We start from the raw sequence: 21,879 nt of genomic DNA, 5'->3' as shown, positions 1-21,879 counted from the left end.
CCTGCAGCACATGACAGGCAGGATAGCAAACATGGGTGCAGTATTGTGCTCTATCTCCTGGTCAGACCTATCTGACTAACAATCATTGTGGAAATATCAAGCAGCGCTATACTGGTCCTGACTGGCGCTAAGACTAGCTGCAGGGACCCATTGTCAGCGTATGCAACACACAGTTCCATCCAAAATATGGCAACGTGCAGCACGCAACAGTATGTGACAAGTATATATATGTGAGGTCTCAGAACCACCCTAAGTACAGCTGTATTAGGGCAGATTGTAAAGGAAAAGGATAGATATACACTGAAAGGTGAGAGAATAAAGTACAGTCAGCACTAGCATAAGTCACATAAAATGCAGACATATACATATATACATAAACATTACATATAATATACTGCAAATGGCACTATAATCAACTGCCCAGATTCAGTGTCTGGGAAGGCTATAGCGCTGTGTACACTGACCCAATAGGTGAGGTACGCAGGGGGACGACCAATTGCCCTCCTAGGAGATCTGCGATGCACCGGAGATAACATGGCCGCCCAAGACCTCAGAGGAAGCGTGGCTCATGGAGGAAGCAGCTCACCGACACCAGACCTTAGCCTGGAAAGGCGCACTGAGCTAAGGGGTGGAGCCACTGTAACAGGGAATGCTGCCTCCCCTGGCCAGCTATTAACCCCCGGGATGCCAGATTCCCGCTGCCAAACTATAAGCCCCTGGTGGTCTAGCGGGGTATGGGAGGGGCCCACCACCACTGCAAGCACCTCCGGTCCCGCTGTGATCCCCAGATCTGTACTGGTGTCGCGGCGTCAGTGGGGTGTAGGGGCAGCAGCTTAGACGTCCAATGGACAGTCCGACGCTACCGCTCTGAAGAGTTCTAAAAATAAAATAAAATTAAAACTCATAAAAAGAAAACTTAGCTTAGGGGCTGCTAATCAGCCCCCCTGTGCAAACAGTGACCGAATCCAGCCGGGCACCAACTTAAACTGAGGTGCCTCTGGCTTGGGGGTGGGGTTATATGGAGAGTGGACCCAGTGCATCCTGGGAGCTGAAAGCTTTAACTGTGTGGTGCCCGGATTTGGTTCCCAACCTATACCCCAAGGTCAACCCTGTAAAAATTTTGAGCAATAAGCCAATATCCATATATGTAGAAAGGAGCAGATGTCCGTATAAAACTCCAATGGTGGACTTGATCTAGTTGATCTTTTTTCTGAAACCTTTATCAGTCCTCTGATGTCAAATGTTGGAATATTCAGAATACTTCAAAAAAGGACCCTCTCTCCAAAAACATCCAAAAAAGGCCCAGGAGCCAATCATTAGATATATTCCTTCAATCAAGAATTATTTATTAAAACACTGATTTGTACATAATTAATACACAATAAAAAATGCTTACATCAATTGTTATTCATTTTTTCATTGTCATGATCAAGGACAAGGTAATTAAATACTGCCGTCAACCCTTCTAGGTAAAATTTCCTTCAGCGGGTTCCTCCTTGTAGACACATGGATTCTCAACCAAGAAATCACTACCCTACGCATTTTGTCTGTAAGGGCTTCATCAGGGGTACATAATTATTGATGTGACAAATCCAGGTACGATAAAGTAGAATAAAATCAGATGAAACTAAATAAATTATCATCAATCACTTACTGTGATGGGCTGTACCCTGTTCCCAGTGAGAGAGAGAGAGATTATACAGTATATTCCTCTCCTCCACACTCTCTCTTCTCTATCTACCCCTCCATCACTCTCGTTCTACCTTTGCCCATTGTGGATTTCACTCAGGTTTAAGAACAATTAAAAAAACACAGTCCTGTATATACAGATTTATTAGGGGTGAGCGGCGATGACTGTGTATGTGACATACATGTGCTTGGAGTTATGCATGGTGAGAACAAAAGTCCATGACAACTTACCATTGTAATCCACCAATACCATCACACCCCAGCAATCTAGTAGTGCAACCTGTAACATCATCTATTATGTCTTTATTTACTTTAATAATAAACATTTTCAAGTTTTGTTACATAAAATTTGGATGTTTAGGGAACATGGTGGCCCTGGTTCCTGTGTGCCGGGGAATTAGCACATTCTTGGGGAGTTGTGTATGTAATGTTCTATACGTGGGGAGTTGTGTATGTAATGTTCTATACGTGGGGAGTTGTGTATGTAATGTTCTATACGTGGGGAGTTGTGTATGTAATGTTCTATACGTGGGGAGTTGTGTACAGTATGTAATGTTCTATACGTGGGGAGTTGTGTATGTAATGTTCTATACGTGAGCATTCGTTTTGCCCAACGTTGGACATATCATGGATGAAGCCAGGAAAGTGCAGTTGTCATGGTAATCATTGCATTAAACCTACGTATACTTTAATGATATAAGGTCTAAGTATGGACAGAAATAAATTGAATGCTGAAAGTAAGATTGTTCCATGGGCACGAGAAGATCTAAAGATACGTGAAGTCAAAAACAATGAGTATCGCCTAATAACACCCACCTACCTGTGTACCTGCCAAGAGACACGATGCTCTCTCTAAGAAACATTTATGGTAAAATAAAGAGTAACCGCTAAAAATAAAGTAAAAATTAAAGGTCTGAGGTTCTGGAGGCAACAACCAAGTTGGACCTGTACAAAACATGAAGTCTTCCTGTCTGGATGGTTGATACATTCCCAGACACTTAGGTAATATCCAGCATATGATAAAGAGACTTAGAGAAGTGACCGGCGCTGCTGAAGGCACAGGTCGGTCAGGTCATTACCACTCGCTTGTCTCCCTAGCCGCGGCATGCTCAGTCTGTTTCTATGGGGCACTTCTTTTGTATAAGTGTCAGGCTCTGGGCTGAGTATCGGCTGGGATCCATGTATGGTTAGAGTGTTAGACTCTTCTGTCCCCCAATTATTCCCCCTAAGTTCCAGCTCGGCTGCAGGTAGAGACATAAAACTATACGGTCTGTTTGTCCTGCTACTGGCTGATGTGATGGTAATTTTCTGGAAATAGGGAGTGTTATCGGTCTTAGAACTGTCTATAATCTCATAGGAATCCCCAATGCAATATGTTTGCATTCGTCTAACTGGGTTTTGGGACTGCTGCCGCTCTTTTGCAAGGGCCATCGCTGTATCGAAGGATACACTGGTAGCATTACGCCAGCTGGAGCGTCGTTTTGGGGTAGAGTCCCTACTACAGTCCGCTGGACTCTTTTCTGGTTTCTGTGGCTTTGTGGTTAATGAGGAGGTAACATGTACTTTACTCTTTAATGCAGGAGGCAGCTTAGCAAATTGTGGTTTAGGTGGTACAATGGGAACTGATTTTGCTTGATGTATTTTTTTAGTGGTGGAAGCCAGCTTCGTGGCCACACTTCCATCAGGGTATGTCCCACTAATTACTGTGTTCTGTAATACAGGAGACATCCTCTGCTCTTCAGAGGAATTCATTTGGTCAAATTCGTCTGGGGTTGGGTCAAATGATCCATCTTGCGGAATATAATAATCTTTTGGTAGAGGGTTCACTTTCATAATGTCAGATAATATGAAACTTTTTATCATTTCATCGCCCTCGGCAGATGAAGACAGACGAGTCTGAGAGTTGTCTCTAAAACACAGTTGGTTTCCACAGATGGATTTATGTTCTTCCCAATTACTTTCTTCTTTTCCCCAATGTTCTTCTCTAGCTGCTCCCGCATGGTTCGGAGGTAGAAAGATTCCTGAGAGAGATGCCATAACAAGTTCTGATGTCCCAGACTCTACTACTGTAGCTGTTTCTAACACATTGTCATCATTGTTGCAATCCCCATAATCCAGAACTAAGTTTTTAACAGCAGCTTGATGCCCCAAATTTTTGTTGCTGCTGCAAAGTCCATTATTGTGTGGTTCTTCATGACATGGATTTTCCAGGTTTGCCTCCTTCTCTAGATTGTCATCCTTACAGTAACTACCAACAGCCTGTGGTTCTTCAGGACCTGGACTTTCCACGGTATCCACGTCTTCTGGAGTCTCATCCTTGCTGTAGACTTGACCACCTTGGAATTCCATGGAACCTGCATTTATGACAGTGGCCTCATCATCTAGATTTTCCTTCTTGCCGGAAAGAGATCGTGTGGTCTGTGATTCACTAAAACCGTGATTTTCTGCATTTACTTCATCATCTAGAACTGCCTCAGATGTCATGGTACACAACTCTTCTGTATAAGCCATGTTTTCTTTGGTAGCTTCTAGGTTGCAGTGTAGACTGTAATGAAACCCAGCTTCTGGTATGTTATTTAGTGATCCATAGACGTTATTTCCCGTTGTATCCTTATCTGTGTGACCATAGGATACATCATAAGGCCGCTGCTCATTGTCATGCAATACTTTCAGTGGATCTGCATATGTGGGTAGAGATTCACTTAATATACAATGTTTATCAGATCCCTGGTTCTCTGTAAAATCCAATCTATCTTCACTTTCTTGATGCACCTTGTTATCTTCATCGAATTTGACCCCATCTGAGTCAATAGCCAAAGGACTTAGGTCATCATATGCGCTGAGATAAATGTCTTCTAAGCTGTCGTGTGTTTCTCTCCACTGTTGCACAATATCTGGGCAGCCCGTGGGCATGAAATACATCTGTTCTGACTCATCCTCAGTGCAGGGGTCATCGGGAGGAGGCTCCACTGAGAATTCTTCCATCTGGCAAAAGCAAACAGCACACGGTCAGGGTTTAATGCACTTATATATAGAAGTGTATTACACGTCTTACACATAGAATTATATTAAACTACTTATATTAACTGTGCATGATTCATCAGACACAATAACATCACATGTCCAAGTCACCAGACTTAAAGGTCAGGTTAATTGTACTGCAGGGGCAAGACTTGTTTACTTGGCTCTTTAAAAGGGTCTGCATGTGCCCAAACCTGTCACTCTGTTGTTGGAGCCTCACAGTGCTGTATGACTGTACAGTACTTAACACAAGAGAGATTACTACCTTATCACTACTGCTGATTATCTTCTATCATCTGTATCCTGTTATATTCAATAAAAGCTACTTTGGTTTAGAATCAATGTGTGGCCTAACCTCCTTCTCCACATCTGCTATGTACCTACCAATTTGTAGCCATCTGCCAATAACTTGAACATAGAACTATATTACACGTCTTACACATATAACTATATTACACCAGTTACACATAGAACTATATTACACGTCTTACACATAGAACTATATTACAAGTATTACTATATTACACGTCTTACACGTAAAACTACATTACAAGTATTACTATATTACACGTCTTACACATAGAACTACATTACAAGTATTACTATATTACACGTCTTACACGTAAAACTACATTACAAGTATTACTATATTACACGTCTTACACATAGAACTACATTACAAGTATTACTATATTACACGTCTTACACGTAAAACTACATTACAAGTATTACTATATTACACGTCTTACACGTAAAACTACATTACAAGTATTACTATATTACACGTCTTACACGTAAAACTACATTACAAGTATTACTATATTACACGTCTTACACATAGAACTACATTACAAGTATTACTATATTACACGTCTTACACATAGAACTACATTACAAGTATTACTATATTACACGTCTTACACGTAAAACTACATTACAAGTATTACTATATTACACATCTTACACATAGAACTACATTACAAGGTTACTAAAATCGGCGTACCCCACTCACTAAAAAAGTGGGTGTAGTAAATATATCAAGGTATCTTTTTCCACCAGGAAATATTCTTCATTTATCTCTCTATTTAGTAATGGAAAAGAACAGGGGCGTACCCTACTTACGGCAAGTTGAAGTGTTGCCCCGTACTTCAGTGGTATCTTTGGGGAGGAAAAAGGGCCAGATTAAGACCTGACTGCCCTCCTTCTCCAATGTACTCTTCGTTACTGGAATCTCCCACTTTAAAGTAGGTCAGAATTGAAAGACGGTAATAAGTAAAATCATTTATTACCATAAATAAAAACCTCAAAATCTTTAAAAATACAATCCTTAATCAATGGAGCTGTCACAGCGCGCCAGACTCCGGCACCTGCTTACCGGGTCCAACGGCGCTGGTCTGCGGAGAGGCAGCAGGGGGTGCATCATCGGCATCCCCCGCTAGCCTCTGTTTCTGTCACTCCCTCCTCAGTCTGATGCAGGCAGCCGAGGCTCCCTACAGGCGCATGCGCCGACCTGTGTTAAATTTAAAGGGCCATACACACGCCCTTAGTGATGTCACAGGAAGTGACTGGGGTAGCCCTGCCTATATAAGGAAGTCTGTGAGAACACTCCAGTGCCAGAGTATAGGCTCATTTACCATACTCCAGCGTTCCTGTGTTGTTCCATTACCTGTTTCTGACCTTGGCTTCATTTGTGACCCTGAATTCACCTGACACTTGGTACTGCATCAGATATCTGGTTTTGACTTAGGCTAATCCTTGTGACCTGTTTATGCCTGCTCCCTGGTACCATCTAGTCCGTTTGGTTCTGACCTGGCCTGTCAACTAAGCAATAAGTCTTCTCCGCTCCATCCATAGTTTGCCAGCACCTGCATAAGGGAACCTATCCTGATCACAACCTGTGTGTCGGACGCAGCACATTAGACTCCGTGCCTCAGGCATAGGTCTAGCCAACTCCCTAAATACAGGCCACATCCATAATCTGTCCAAGACTTGTGACTGGAGCAATTCAATGGAGCACAGACTACTTTTTAGTAAGTGCCAATGTTACATCGTTATATACAATCAGGCAAGAACAAGGTTTGGAGGCAGTTTCCAAGAATCTAACAAAATCAGATCTCTGTCCCATTGCAAGAATTTTTAATGAAAAGTAATGATTTTATTCTTAAGCACAATTTTTTCCGTTTTAAAGAAGATTTTTATTTACAGTTGATAGGGACTGCAATGGGCACCAGGTTTGCCCCGAGTTATGCCAATATTTTTATGGGGTTATGGGAGGACGAAATGGTCTGGAACAATAACCCCTTCGGGGGAAACCTGGTGTCCTGGTTACGGTATATAGACAATATATTTTTTATATGGAAAGGAGAAAGAGAAATTTTAAATTCTGTACCTTTCTAAATAATAATGAGAAAAATATAAGATTGACTTTTGATATACAACAAGAAACCATGATTTTTTTTAGATATCTCTATGTACATTGAAAATGATGCAATACAAACTAAGACGTATAAGAAACCGACTGATTCATCTATCTATATTCAGGCCGACAGTTGCCATCATTATAAATGGCTGAATTCCATCCCCGAAGGCGAAATCAAGAGATTACGGAGAAACTGTTCCAATATTGACACATTTAAGGAACATGCAGAGGTTATGAAAGATACTTTATTGGCTAATGGGTATGAAGTGAGTAGAATCCAAAAGGGATTCATACAAGCCCTGGAAACAGACTTTGCTGACCATAAAACCTAAAACAGCGGTTAAAGACAATTACCAATGGGCATTTATTTCTAAATTCAGTGCGCAAACTAAAGAAGTTGAACGAATTATCAAGAGGCACTGGTCAATCCTGCAGAGAGACCCTATACTGGGAGGAGTATTTCCCCCCAGACCTAATTACGTCTATAGGAGGACTGACGATCTAAAATCAAAGCTTGTGAAAAGTGCACATTTGGATCCTGCGGATAATAAGGGTCAAACTACTTCAATTGGCTTTTACAGATGTGGACTGTGTCTTGGATGCAGAAATATCAAAAAGGAGTTAAGTATTAAAAAAATTGAAGAAGTAGAAGTAATGGAAAGAAACATAAAATAAGATAATTAATTACTTGCAACATTATAAATGCTATTAAATGAGGTTGTGACAAATTTTAAATTGGGAGAACTATAAGTGTCAGGACTGCGACTATTTTAGTACATAAAGATAGACTACTTTTACCAAAGTTCCATTGTGGTCATCGGAGGAGCTATCCTGCTTGCTGGCATGCTTCCAATTCAGGGGATAGAGTGTTAAAGTGATCATCTGTTTCCCAGGTGTCATCAGGTTGTGGGATTCCTAGATTGCTCATTATTTCAAACCTGATTCCATTTGGGTCACATGTTCTGAAACTTCCTCTGGATCACAGACCTCTAGTATAAAGCCTGTTACTAACTGTGTCTCAGTGTCTGTGCAACGTTGCTTTCAGGTCTTTTCTTGGACTTCTGCCAGATCCCCGCTGTGCCTGTGGATTGCTGTGGACTTTGTTACATTCCAGATGTACTTCTGATGTCAGTCACCCGCTGCACTACAGAGCCCAGCATTCCTATTGTCTAAGTATTGCTTTTGCTCCATCATTGTGCTGTCATCATTTTGCTGCACTTTACCTGTTGTCTTTCCGTTCCTGTGGATATTGAACTCATCCTTGTTACAGTTGTCAACTGCACCATTACAGTGTTATCTCCGCATCACAGGGTTCAACCCCGCTCCGAACCCTAGCCCACCACGGGGCTCAACCCCGCTCCAAACCCTAGCCGCACCATGGGGCTCAACCCTGCTACAATCTTCTCCGCATAACGGGGCTCAACCCCACTCCGAACCCTAGCTACATTACAGGGTTCAACCCCGCTACAATCTTCTCTGCATCACGGGGCTCAACCCTGCTCCGAACCCTAGCTACATTACAGGGCTCAACCCTACTACAATCTTCTCCGCATCACAGGGCTCAACCCTGCTCCAAACCCTAGCCGCATCACCGGGCTCTAGTGTTCACTCTAGCTCCGGTGGCAGGCAGGGCGCCGGAGCTAGAGAGGGCAACTTTGTGCGGCACGTGCGCGTCCGAAAAGGAGCAGTGCCAAGAAAAGGGGGCGTGTCCACAAGACGCGTCCCCTTTTCGTCATACTTGGGGGCATGCCCGGCACTTACGGACACGCTGAGCAGCCCCAAAGACAGTGAGAATAGATGCCGGCCGCATGCGCCCGGAGTCTATTCTCAGGCGGTGACCGGGTCACCGCACATTTCTCCACCCGCGGGACACTGCGACCCGCAGGTGAAGACGGCACCCGCAGGTTGTGAGGGCAGGGCGCTTTTTGCCCTCCTGAAGGAGGGCAGGGCGCCGTGCCCCGCTAAAACAGCCTTGCGGGAACGCTAGGGCTCAAACCCGCTCTGTACTCTAGTCACGTTGCAGGGCCCAACCCTGTTCTGGAATTTCATTGCCTTACAGGGTTTAACCCTGCTCAGTCCTCATTATACCACAAGGCTTCATCTCTCACTGCACCGCAGGCCTCGGCCCTGTCCCGGAACTATACTATTCTGCAGGCCTCGGCCCTGTCCCGGAACTATACTATTCTGCAGGGCTCGGCCCTGTCCCGGAACTATACTATTCTGCAGGGCTCGCTCTGCTCCGGATTTCCATTACTACAGGGTTTTAACCTGGCCAAGGTCCTCAGTGTCATCCTGAGGTGTTAGCCTCATTCTGGACTCGGGGTTCCCTATCACGTTAGTTCCTATATGCTATAAAGACTGCTTATATATATTTGGGGATTCTCTCCTATACATATTATGGCATATGTGAACCTCTGTGCTGTTTGACACTTTATATGAGACCTTGCTGATTATAATTCTTATGTGAATAAATTCTATTTTACTTTTATCCTGTGCTACTGAGTCATGGAGAGGTCATTCCTAAGACCACCCCAGTTTATTGTGCCTATAGGCCTCCCTCCAGGAGTCTCACGAGTCAGCAGCTGTGACAAAAAAGAACCTCAAAATAAAAATAGGGGATCATCTACGGAATATCCGCAAAGGTCTGGAGACACACTCATTGTCCACAACAGTTCTACAGAAGAGATTAATGGTGGGTACACACTATTAGATATGCTCCCTGAGCGATATCGTGTAGTGCGTCCCCGGCAGGCTGTGCTCAATGTCGTTCATGACATTGAGCACAGCTGCTGAACGATATCATTAACGATATCGTTCAGCGCCGGGCTCTCTCCCCCATTCCCTGACATGCAGCAACCTGACGAGGTCGTCAGGTTAGCCTGCATGTCAGCCCGATGAACGATAATGACGAACGAACCGCGGGAAGGCGCGTCGTCATTATCGTTCATCTCTTTGGGTTTAAAAATGGACGATAAAGTGGACGACTGAACGATAACGATATCGTTATCGTTCAGTCGTCCACTTTATCGCCCAGTGTGTACGCACCATAAGATTTTTTCGGGATTTAATTAGTGAAAAATCCTGAAAGATGTAAAAATGATAGCACTAGGTTACCTAAAGAAGAAGAGAAATTCGTATATAATTTTATTACTTTAGCACCTTCTGGGTTAAACCAGGACTTCGAAGTTAAATGGTTTTTATGAGATCTTTTATCTGGGTTTCTTTTAGTTTTATCTTTACCTGAGTTTTATATATCCCTTTATTAATTCGCTTATTTTTAGCCCTTTTTTCTCTCCTTTCTAATAGCGTTTTTATACATTATTAAAGTAAGATGGTAATTCCATCTTTCTGTTTAGGTACCTACACTATTATTAATGCTGGACATACACTACCAGATAAAATGCCTGTCAGACCGACAGACATTTTATCTGCCCGGCTGCCAGCCGCAGAAGTCGCCGGCATACACTGTGAGAGAAATCTCACGGTTTATCAGCCCGACATCCGCGCTCCGCCCCCGATGAAGGAGACATTTCCCTGTTCCTTTATCTGACATCTGTGCTCCGCCCCCGGGGAGGAGACATTTCCCTGTTCCTTCCCCCTGACATCTGCGCTCCGCCCCCGGGGAGGAGACATTTCCCTGTTCCTTCAGTAGGAAGGAACACAGGAAATGTCTGTCTGTCGGCCGCGCTGGGCATACACTGCACCATTGCGGCCGACAATTTACCGGCTAAATATCGCATCGGACGGGCATGCTGGACAATCCAGCATGCCCGACCGAGCAATATTTAACCCTCGGTCGCCCCCCCACACGCTACAATTATCGCGGCGATCCGCCGTTATTGGGCAGATCGTCCCGATAATTGTAGCGTATATGGCCAGCATAAGGATTTAGACTTACAATATAACAAATTAAAAAGAAACAAATTTTCCATGAGACTGAGTTCCGGTCACTATGGTAACCTGGAGGACTACTAACCATTTAAATAGCGACTATGCATCGGCGGGACAAATATCTTAAATGCCGGAAACTCTGATATTTGGAACACTAGAGCTGTAACATGGCATCCTCTAGCGAATGGACACCGAAGCGAAGGAGTCCGCAACTTCCAGACACGTGACCGGAAACATGCGGCCGGGTGAGACGGATGGAGCAGGAGGAACCTGCATTTAGTATAACAGGTGACTTGTCATTATAGTTCGAAGTTTGCAATAGACATGAGGAAGGGTTCATTGTATAGATGTGAAACCCCAGGCTCCTAAATTAGACTAATTAGCCACTGGAGGAGGGTATAAAGGAAGCTCCCAAAAGACCATACCCCATACCTTGATAAAAATTTGAGACCACAGATCGAAACGCGTTAGTGAGGGGTGGACTTCTGGATTTGGTGCTCTGGACATTGTGGATTACTTACCTGCTTTTACCGGACTTTGCAATCCATAAGGTTTTACCATCTGTTATCAACATATTGCCAAGAACCCAAATCCTTTAGCTGATTAAGGATTGTATTTTTAAAGATTTGGATGTTTTTATTTATGGTAATAAATAATTTTACTTATTACCGTCTTTCAATTCTGACCTACTTTAAAGTGGAAGATTCCAGTAACGAAGAGTACATTGGAGAAGGAGGGCAGTCAGGTCTTAGTCTGGCCTATTTTCCTGCCCAAAGATCAGTGGCGTAAGTTCATTCGGAGACAAATTATAATTTAGTGCCCCCCCTGTCACAGCCGCTGACACTGTAATGTAGCATTTCACATGCAGGCGGGCTATAGATAGATGAAGGCAGCAGCTGATGGTCTGACATGGAGCTCTCCACAAGTGTATGGGGGCTTCTCAGGTGCCGGGAAGGGGTGTCACGTATTGGGCGGCCATGACGGTACACTCCGGGTACATAGTTACAGCCCTAAGTGGGGTGAATATGTTGTGGACAATGGAGGAGGCGCCCCTTCAGAGCTGGAGCCCGGCGGCAGACGCCTCCATTGTCTCCCATAGTTCTGCCCCTGTCAAAGATACCATTGAAGTACGGGTCAACCCTTCAACTTGCCGTAAGTAGGGTACGCCCCAGTTCTTTTCCATTACTAAATAGAGATATAAATGAAGAATATTTCCTGGTGGAAAAAGATACCTTGATATGTTTACTACACCCACTTTTTTAGTGAGTGGGGTACGGCGATTTTAGTAACCAGTATATGATTACTATTGAAATTTTTAAACAAAATTGTTGACAGTTCATGTTTGTTTTCTTTCATATATAATTTACGTCATCCGGAGAGTCCCACACAGCACTGGAATATTCAACTGGGACATATGAGAATGTGAGTATTTCCTGCATTATTCTCTGCCAGAGCATTCTCACTTATAGCAACTATTCTTTGTTTGGTCTGCATTTATGTAAAGGGTTTGTGATACCTTTTTCTCTATTTAGAGGTAAGGCAGCAGATATATGAGTGCACGGAGGTGATTTCCATATTTTTTATCTATCCTATTCATGTGACCGCGGCCCAAAGCCCCTCTCCCCCCCCCCCCCCTTACCAGCCACACACATGGTGCCACACCTATCTCACCAATGTCACTGTGTGCCCTGTGTACAGACTGCTATGTAGCCTATCCTATTCATGTGACCGCAGGCCCAAAGCCCCTCTCCCCCCACCCCTTACCAGCCACACACATGGTGCCACACCTATCTCACCAATGTCACTGTGTGCCCTGTGTACAGACTGCTATGTAACCTATCCTATTCATGTGACCGCAGGCCCAAAGCACCTCTCCCCCCACCCCTTACCAGCAACACACACATGGTGCCTCACCTATCTCACCAATGTCACTGTGTGCCCTGTGCACAGACTGCTATGTAGCCTATCCTATTCATGTGACCGCAGGCCCAAAGCCCCTCTCCCCCCCCCCCCTTACCAGCAACACACACATGGTGCCTCACCTATCTCACCAATGTCACTGTGTGCCCTGTGCACAGACTGCTATGTAACCTATCCTATTCATGTGACCGCAGGCCCAAAGCCCCTCTCCCCCCCCCCTTACCACCAACACACATGGTGCCACACCTATCTCACCAATGTCACTGTGTGCCCTGTGTACAGACTGCTATGTAGCCTATCCCATTCATGTGACCGCAGGCCCAAAGCCCCTCTCCCCCCCCCCCCTTACCACCAACACACATGGTGCCACACCTATCTCACCAATGTCACTGTGTGCCCTGTGCACAGACTGCTATGTAGCCTATCCTATTCATGTGACCGCAGGCCCAAAGCCCCTCTCCCCCCCCCCTTACCAGCCACACACATGGTGCCACACCTATCTCACCAATGTCACTGTGTGCCCTGTACACAGACTGCTATGTAACCTATCCTATTCGTGTGACCGCAGGCCCAAAGCCCCTCTCCCCCCCCCCCCTTACCAGCCACACACATGGTGTCACACCTATCTCACCAATGTCACTGTGTGCCCTGTGCACAGACTGCTATGTAACCTATCCTATTCATGTGACCGCAGGCCAAAAGCCCCTCTCCCCCCACCCCATACCACCAACACACATGGTGCCACACCTATCTCACCAATGTCACTGTGTGCCCTGTGTACAGACTGCTATGTAGCCTATCCTATTCATGTGACCGCAGGCCCAAACCACCTCTTTCCCCACCCCTTACCAGCCACACACATGGTGCCACACCTATCTCACCAATGTCACTGTGTGCCCTGTGCACAGACTGCTATGTAGCCTATCCTATTCATGTGACCGCAGGCCCAAAGCACCTCTCCCCCCACCCCTTACCAGCCACACACATGGTGCCACACCTATCTCACCAATGTCACTGTGTGCCCTGTGCACAGACTGCTATGTAGCCTATCCTATTCATGTGACCGCAGGCCCAAAGCCCCTCTCCCCCCCCCCTTACCAGCCACACACATGGTGTCACACCTATCTCACCAATGTCACTGTGTACCCTGTGCACAGACTGCAATGTAACCTATCCTATTCATGTGACCGCAGGCCAAAAGCCCCTCTCCCCCCACCCCTTACCACCAACACACATGGTGCCACACCTATCTCACCAATGTCACTGTGTGCCCTGTGTACAGACTGCTATGTAGCCTATCCTATTCATGTGACCGCAGGCCCAAATCACCTCTTTCCCCACCCCTTACCAGCCACACACATGGTGCCACACCTATCTCACCAATGTCACTGTGTGCCCTGTGTACAGACTGCTATGTAACCTATCCTATTCATGTGACCGCAGGCCCAAAGCCCCTCTCCCCCCACCCCTTACCAGCCACACACACGGTGCCACACCTATCTCACCAATGTCACTGTGTGCCCTGTGCACAGATTGCTACGTAACCTATCCTATTCATGTGACCGCAGGCCCAAAGCCCCTCTCCCCCCACCCCTTACCAGCCACACACATGGTGCCACACCTAACTCACCAAAGTCACAGTGTGCCCTGTGCACAGACTGCTATGTAACCTATCCTATTCATGTGACCGCAGGCCAAAGCCCCTCTCCCCCCCACACCTTACCAGCCACACACATGGTGCCACACCTATCTCACCAATGTCACTGTGTTCCCTGTGTACAGACTGCGATGTAACCTATCCTATTCATGTGACCACAGGCCCAAAGCCCCTCTCCCCCCACCCCTTACCAGCCACACACATGGTGCCACACCTATCTCACCAATGTCACTGTGTGCCCTGTGCACAGATTGCTATGTAGCCTATCCTATTCATGTGACCACAGGCCCAAAGCCCCTCTCCCCCAACCCCTTACCAGCCACAGACATGGTGCCACACCTATCTCACCAATGTCACTGTGTACCCTGTGCACAGACTGCTATGTAACCTATCCTATTCATGTGACCACAGGCCCAAAGCACCTCTCCCCCCACCCCTTACCAGCCACAGACATGGTGCCACACCTATCTCACCAATGTCACTGTGTACCCTGTGCACAGATTGCTATGTAACCTATCCTATTCATGTGACCACAGGCCCAAAGCACCTCTCCCCCCACCCCTTACCAGCAACACACATAGTACCACACCTATCTCACCAATGTCACTGTGTGCTCTGTGCACAGACTGCTATGTAGCCTATCCTATTCATGTGACCGCAGGCCCAAACACCTCTCCCCCCATCCCTTACCAGCCACACACATGGTGCCACACCTATCTCACCAATGTCACTGTGTGCCCTATGCACAGACTGCTATGTAACCTATCCTATTCATGTGACCGCAGGCACAAAGCCCCTCTCCCCCCACCCCTTACCAGCCACACACATGGTGCCACACCTATCTCACCAATGTCACTGTGTGCCCTGTGCACAAACTGCTATGTAGCCTATCCTATTCATGTGACCGCAGGCACAAAGCCCCTCTCCCCCCACCCCTTACCAGCCACACACATGGTGCCACACCTATCTCACCAATGTCACTGTGTGCCCTTTGAACAGAATGCTATGTAGCCTATCCTATTCATGTGACCGCAGGCACAAAGCCCCTCTCCCCCCACCCCTTACCAACCACACACATGGTGCCACACCTATCTCACCAATGTCACTGTGTGCACTGTGCACAGACTGCTATGTAGCCTATCCTATTCATGTGACCGCAGGCACAAAGCCCCTCTCCCCCCACCCCTTACCAGCCACACACATGGTGCCACACCTATCTCACCAATGTCACTGTGTGCCCTGTGAACAGAATGCTATGTAGCCTATCCTATTCATGTGACCGCAGGCACAAAGCCCCTCTCCCCCCACCCCTTACCAACCACACACATGGTGCCACACCTATCTCACCAATGTCACTGTGTGCCCTGTGCACAGACTGCTATGTAGCCTATCCTATTCATGTGACCGCAGGCCCAAAGCACCTCTCCCCCCACCCCTTACCAGCCACACACATGGTGCCACACCTATCTCACCAATGTCACTGTGTGCCCTGTGCACAGACTGCTATGTAACCTATCCTATGCATGTGACCACAGGCCCAAAGCACCTCTCCCCCCCACCCCTTACCAGCCACACACATGGTGCCACACCTATCTCACCAATGTCACTGTGTGCCCTGTGCACAGACTGCTATGTAACCTATCCTATTCATGTGACCGCAGGCCCAAAGCACCTCTCCCCCCACCCCTTACCAGCAACACACATGGTGCCACACCTATCTCACCAATGTCACTGTGTGCCCTGTGCACAGATTGCTATGTAGCCTATCCTATTCATGTGACCACAGGCCCAAAGCACCTCTCCCCCCACCCCTTACCAGCCACACACATGGTGCCACACCTATCTCACCAATGTCACTGTGTGCCCTGTGCACAGATTGCTATGTAACCTATCCTATTCTTGTGACCACAGGCCCAAAGCACCTCTCCCCCCACCCCTTACCAGCCACACACATGGTGCCACACATATCTCACCAATGTCAGTGTGTGCCCTGTGCACAGACTGCTATGTAACCTATCCTATTCAGGTGACCGCAGGCCCAAAGCCCCTCTCCCCCCACCCCTTACCCACCACACACATGGTGCCACACCTATCTCACCAATGTCACTGTGTGCGCTGTGCACAGACTGCTATGTAACCTATCCTATTCATGTGACCGCAGGCCCAAAGCCCTCTCCCCCCACCCCTTACCAGCCACACACATGGTGCCACACCTATCTCACCAATGTCACTGTGTACCCTGTGCACAGACTGCTATGTAGCCTATCCTATTCATGTGACCACGGGCCCAAAACACCTCTCCCCCCACCCCTTACCAGCCACACACATGGTGCCACACCTATCTCACCAATGTCAGTGTGTGCCCTGTGCACAGACTGCTATGTAACCTATCCTATTCTGGTGACCGCAGGCCCAAAGCCCCTCTCCCCCCACCCCTTACCCACCACACACATGGTGCCACACCTATCTCACCAATGTCACTGTGTGCCCTGTGCACAGACTGCTATGTAACCTCTCCTATTCATGTGACCGCAGGCCCAAAGCCCCTCTCCCCCCACCCCTTACCCACCACACACATGGTGCCACAGCTATCTCACCAATGTCACTGTGTGCCCTGTGTACAGACTGCTATGTAGCCTATCCTATTCATGTGACCGCAGGCCCAAAGCACCTCTTTCCCCACCCCTTACCAGCCACACACATGGTGCCACACCTATCTCACCAATGTCACTGTGTGCCCTGTGTACAGACTGCTATGTAACCTATCCTATTCATGTGACCGCAGGCCCAAAGCCCCTCTCCCCCCACCCCTTACCAGCCATACACATGGTGCCACACCTATCTCACCAATGTCACTGTGTGCCCTGTGCACAGATTGCTACGTAACCTATCCTATTCATGTGACCGCAGGCCCAAAGCCCCTCTCCCCCCACCCCTTACCCACCACAAATATTGGGTGCCACACCTATCTCACCAATGTCACTGTGTGCCCTGTGCACAGACTGCTATGTAAGCTATCCTATTCATGTGACCGCAAGCCCAAAGCCCCTCTCCCCCCACACCTTACCAACCACACACATGGTGCCACACCTATCTCACCAATGTCACTGTGTGCCCTGTGCACAGACTGCTATGTAGCCTATCCTATTCATGTGACCGCAGGCCCAAAGCACCTCTCCCCCCACCCCTTACCCGCCACACACATGGTGCCACACCTATCTCACCAAAGTCACTGTGTGCCCTGTGCACAGACTGCTACGTAGCCTATCCTATTCATGTGACCGCAGGCCCAAAGCCCCTCTCCCCCCACCCCATACCCACCACACACATGGTGCCACACCTATCTCACCAATTTCACTTTGTGCCCTGTGCACAGACTGCTATGTAACCTATCCTATTCATGTGATCGCAGGCCCAAAGCCCCTCTCCCCCACCCCTTACCAGCCACACACATGGTGCCACACCTATCTCACCAATGTCACTGTGTGCCCTGTGCACAGACTGCTATGTAGCCTATCCTATTCATGTGACCGCAGGTACAAAGCCCCTCTCCCCCCACCCCTTACCAACCACACACATGGTTCCACACCTATCTCACCAATGTCACTGTGTGCCCTGTGCACAGACTGCTATGTAACCTATCCTATTCATGGGACCGCAGGCCCAAAGCCCCTCTCCCCCCACACCTTACCCACCACACACATGGTGCCAAACCTATCTCACCAATGTCACTGTGTGCCCCGTGCACAGACTGCTATGTAGCCTATCCTATTCATGTGACCGCAGGCCCAAAGCCCCTCTCCCCCCACCCCTTACCGGCCTCGCACCTATCTCACCAATGTCACTGTGTGCTCTGTGTACAGACTGCTATGTAACCTATCCTATTCATGTGCGCAGGCCCAAAGCCCCTCTCCCCACCCCTTACCTGCCACACACATGGTGTCACACCTATCTCACCAATGTCACTGTGTGCCCTGTGCACAGACTGCTATGTAGCCTATCCTATTCATGTGACCGCAGGTCCAAAGCCCCTCTCCCCCCACCCCTTACCAGCCACACACATGGTGCCACACCTATCTCACCAATGTCACTGTGTGCCCTGTGCACAGACTGCTATGTAGCCTATCCTATTCATGTGACCACAGGCCCAAAGCACCTCTCCCCCAACCCCTTACCAGCCACACACATGGTGCCACACCTATCTCACCAATGTCAGTGTGTGCCCTGTGCACAGACTGCTATGTAACCTATCCTATTCAGGTGACCGCAGGCCCAAAGCCCCTCTCCCCCCACCCCTTACCCACCACACACATGGTGCCACGCCTATCTCACCAATGTCACTGTGTGCCCTGTGCACAGACTGCTGTGTAACCTATCCTATTCATGTGACCGCAGGCCCAAAGCCCTCTCCCCCCACCCCTTACCCACCACACACATGGTGCCACACCTATCTCACCAATGTCACTGTGTGCCCTTTGCACAGACTGCTATGTAACCTATCCTATTCATGTGACCGCAGGCCCAAAGCCTCTCTCCCCCCACACCTTACCAGCCACACACATGGTGCCACACCTATCTCACCAATGTCACTGTGTGTCCTGTGCACAGACTGCTATGTAGCCTATCCTATTTATGTGACCACAGGCCCAAAGCCCCTCTCCCCCACCCCTTACCTGCCACACACATGGTGCCACACCTATCTCACCAATGTCACTGTGTGCCCTGTGCACAGACTGCTATGTAGCCTATCCTATTCATGTGACCGCAGGAACAAAGCCCCTCTCCCCCCACCCCTTACCAACTACACACATGGTGCCACACCTGTCTCACCAATGTCACTGTGTGCCCTGTGCACAGACTGCTATGTAGCCTATCCTATTCATGTGACCACGGGCCCAAAGCTCCTCTCCCCTCACCCCTTACCAGCCACACACATGGTGCCACACCTATCTCACCAATGTCACTGTGTGCCCTGTGCACAGACTGCTATGTAACCTATCCTATTCAGGTGACCGCAGGCCCAAAGTCCCTCTCCCCCCACCCTTTACCCACCACACACATGGTGCCACACCTATCTCACCAATGTCACTGTGTGCCCTGTGCACACACTGCTATGTAACCTATCCTATTCATGTGACCGCAGGCCCAAAGCCCCTCTCCCCCCACCCCTTACCAGCCACACACATGGTGCCACACCTATCTCACCAATGTCACTGTGTGCCCTGTGTACAGACTGCTATGTAACCTATCCTATTCAGGTGACCGCAGGCCCAAAGCCCCTCTCCCCCCACCCTTTACCCACCACACACATGGTGCCACAGCTATCTCACCAATGTCACTGTGTGCCCTGTGCACAGACTGCTATGTAACCTATCCTATTCATGTGACCGCAGGCCCAAAGCCCTCTCCCCCCACCCCTTACCCACCACACACATGGTGCCACACCTATCTCACCAATGTCACTGTGTGCCCTGTGCACAGACTGCTATGTAACCTATCCTATTCATGTGACCGCTGGACCCAAACCCCTCTCCCCCCGCCCCTTACCAGCCACACACATGGTGCCACACCTATTTCACCAATGTCACTGTGTGCCCTGTGCACAGACTGCTATGTAGCCTATCCTATTCATGTGACCGCAGGCCCAAAGCCTCTCTCCCCCCATACCTTACCAGCCACACACATGGTGCCACACCTATCTCACCAATGTCACTGTGTGTCCTGTGCACAGACTGCTATGTAGCCTATCCTATTCATGTGACCACAGGCCCAAAGCCCCTCTCCCCCACCCCTTACCTGCCACACACATGGTGCCACACCTATCTCACCAATGTCACTGTGTGCCCTGTGCACAGACTGCTATGTAGCCTATCCTATTCATGTGACCGCAGGCCCAAAGCCTCTCTCCCCCCACCCCTTACCAGCAACACACACATGGTGCCTCACCTATCTCACCAATGTCACTGTGTTCCCTGTGCACAGACTGCTATGTAACCTATCCAATTCATGTGACCGCAGGCCCAAAGACTCTCTCCCCCCACCCCTTACCAGCCACACACATGGTGCCACACTTATCTCACCAATGTCACTGTGTGCCCTGTGCACAGACTGCTATGTAACCTATCCTATTCATGTGACTGCAGGCCCAAAGCCCCTCTCCCCCCACCCCTTACCAACCACACACATGGTGCCAAACCTATCTCACCAATGTCACTGTGTGCCCTGTGCACAGACTGCTATGTAGCCTATCCTATTCATGTGACCGCAGGCCCAAAGCCTCTCTCCCCCCACCCCTAATAGCCACACACATGGTGCCACACCTATCTCACCAATGTCACTGTGTGTCCTGTGCACAGACTGCTATGTAGCCTATCCTATTCATGTGACCACAGGCCCAAAGCCTCTCTCCCCCCACCCCTTACCAGCCACACACATGGTGCCACACCTATCTCACCAATGTCACTGTGTGTCCTGTGCACAGACTGCTATGTAACCTATCCTATTCAGGTGACTGCAGGCCCAAAGCCCCTCTCCCCCCACCCCTTACCAGCCACACACATGGTGACACACCTATCTCACCAATGTCACTGTGTGCCCTGTGCACAGACTGCTATGTAACCTATCCTATTCAGGTGACCGCAGGCCCAAAGCCCCTCTCCCCCCACCCTTTACCCACCACACACATGGTGCCACAGCTATCTCACCAATGTCACTGTGTGCCCTGTGCACAGACTGCTATGTAACCTATCCTATTCATGTGACCGCAGGCCCAAAGCCCTCTCCCCCCACCCCTTACCCACCACACACATGGTGCCACACCTATCTCACCAATGTCACTGTGTGCCCTGTGCACAGACTGCTATGTAACCTATCCTATTCATGTGACCGCTGGACCCAAACCCCTCTCCCCCCGCCCCTTACCAGCCACACACATGGTGCCACACCTATCTCACCAATGTCACTGTGTGCCCTGTGCACAGACTGCTATGTAGCCTATCCTATTCAAGTGACCGCAGGCCCAAAGCCTCTCTCCCCCCACACCTTACCAGCCACACACATGGTGCCACACCTATCTCACCAATGTCACTGTGTGTCCTGTGCACAGACTGCTATGTAGCCTATCCTATTCATGTGACCACAGGCCCAAAGCCCCTCTCCCCCACCCCTTACCTGCCACACACATGGTGCCACACCTATCTCACCAATGTCACTGTGTGCCCTGTGCACAGACTGCTATGTAGCCTATCCAATTCATGTGACCGCAGGCCCAAAGCCTCTCTCC

General features: G+C 48.4%; 1 protein-coding gene across 1 annotated transcript in view; it reads right to left on the bottom strand.

Moving 5' to 3' along the window:
- Positions 1-1,412: 1,412 nt before the first annotated feature.
- ARHGAP30 (Rho GTPase activating protein 30) overlaps positions 1,413-21,879 on the bottom strand; it is a 186,811-nt gene continuing 166,344 nt past the window's right edge. The window contains exon 12 of the mRNA XM_088448856.1: positions 1,413-4,674. Coding sequence (XP_088304982.1) covers positions 2,719-4,674 — 1,956 coding nt within the window. The 3' untranslated portion in view covers positions 1,413-2,718. The remainder of the gene's footprint in view (positions 4,675-21,879) is intronic.

The sequence above is a fragment of the Taudactylus pleione genome, unplaced genomic scaffold (genome assembly GCF_031769625.1).
Source record: "Taudactylus pleione unplaced genomic scaffold, aTauple2 ptg000469l, whole genome shotgun sequence".
NCBI classification, from domain to species: domain Eukaryota; kingdom Metazoa; phylum Chordata; class Amphibia; order Anura; family Myobatrachidae; genus Taudactylus; species Taudactylus pleione.
Note: the sequence above shows the minus strand (reverse complement) of the source record. Positions and strands in the feature narration are given on the sequence as shown.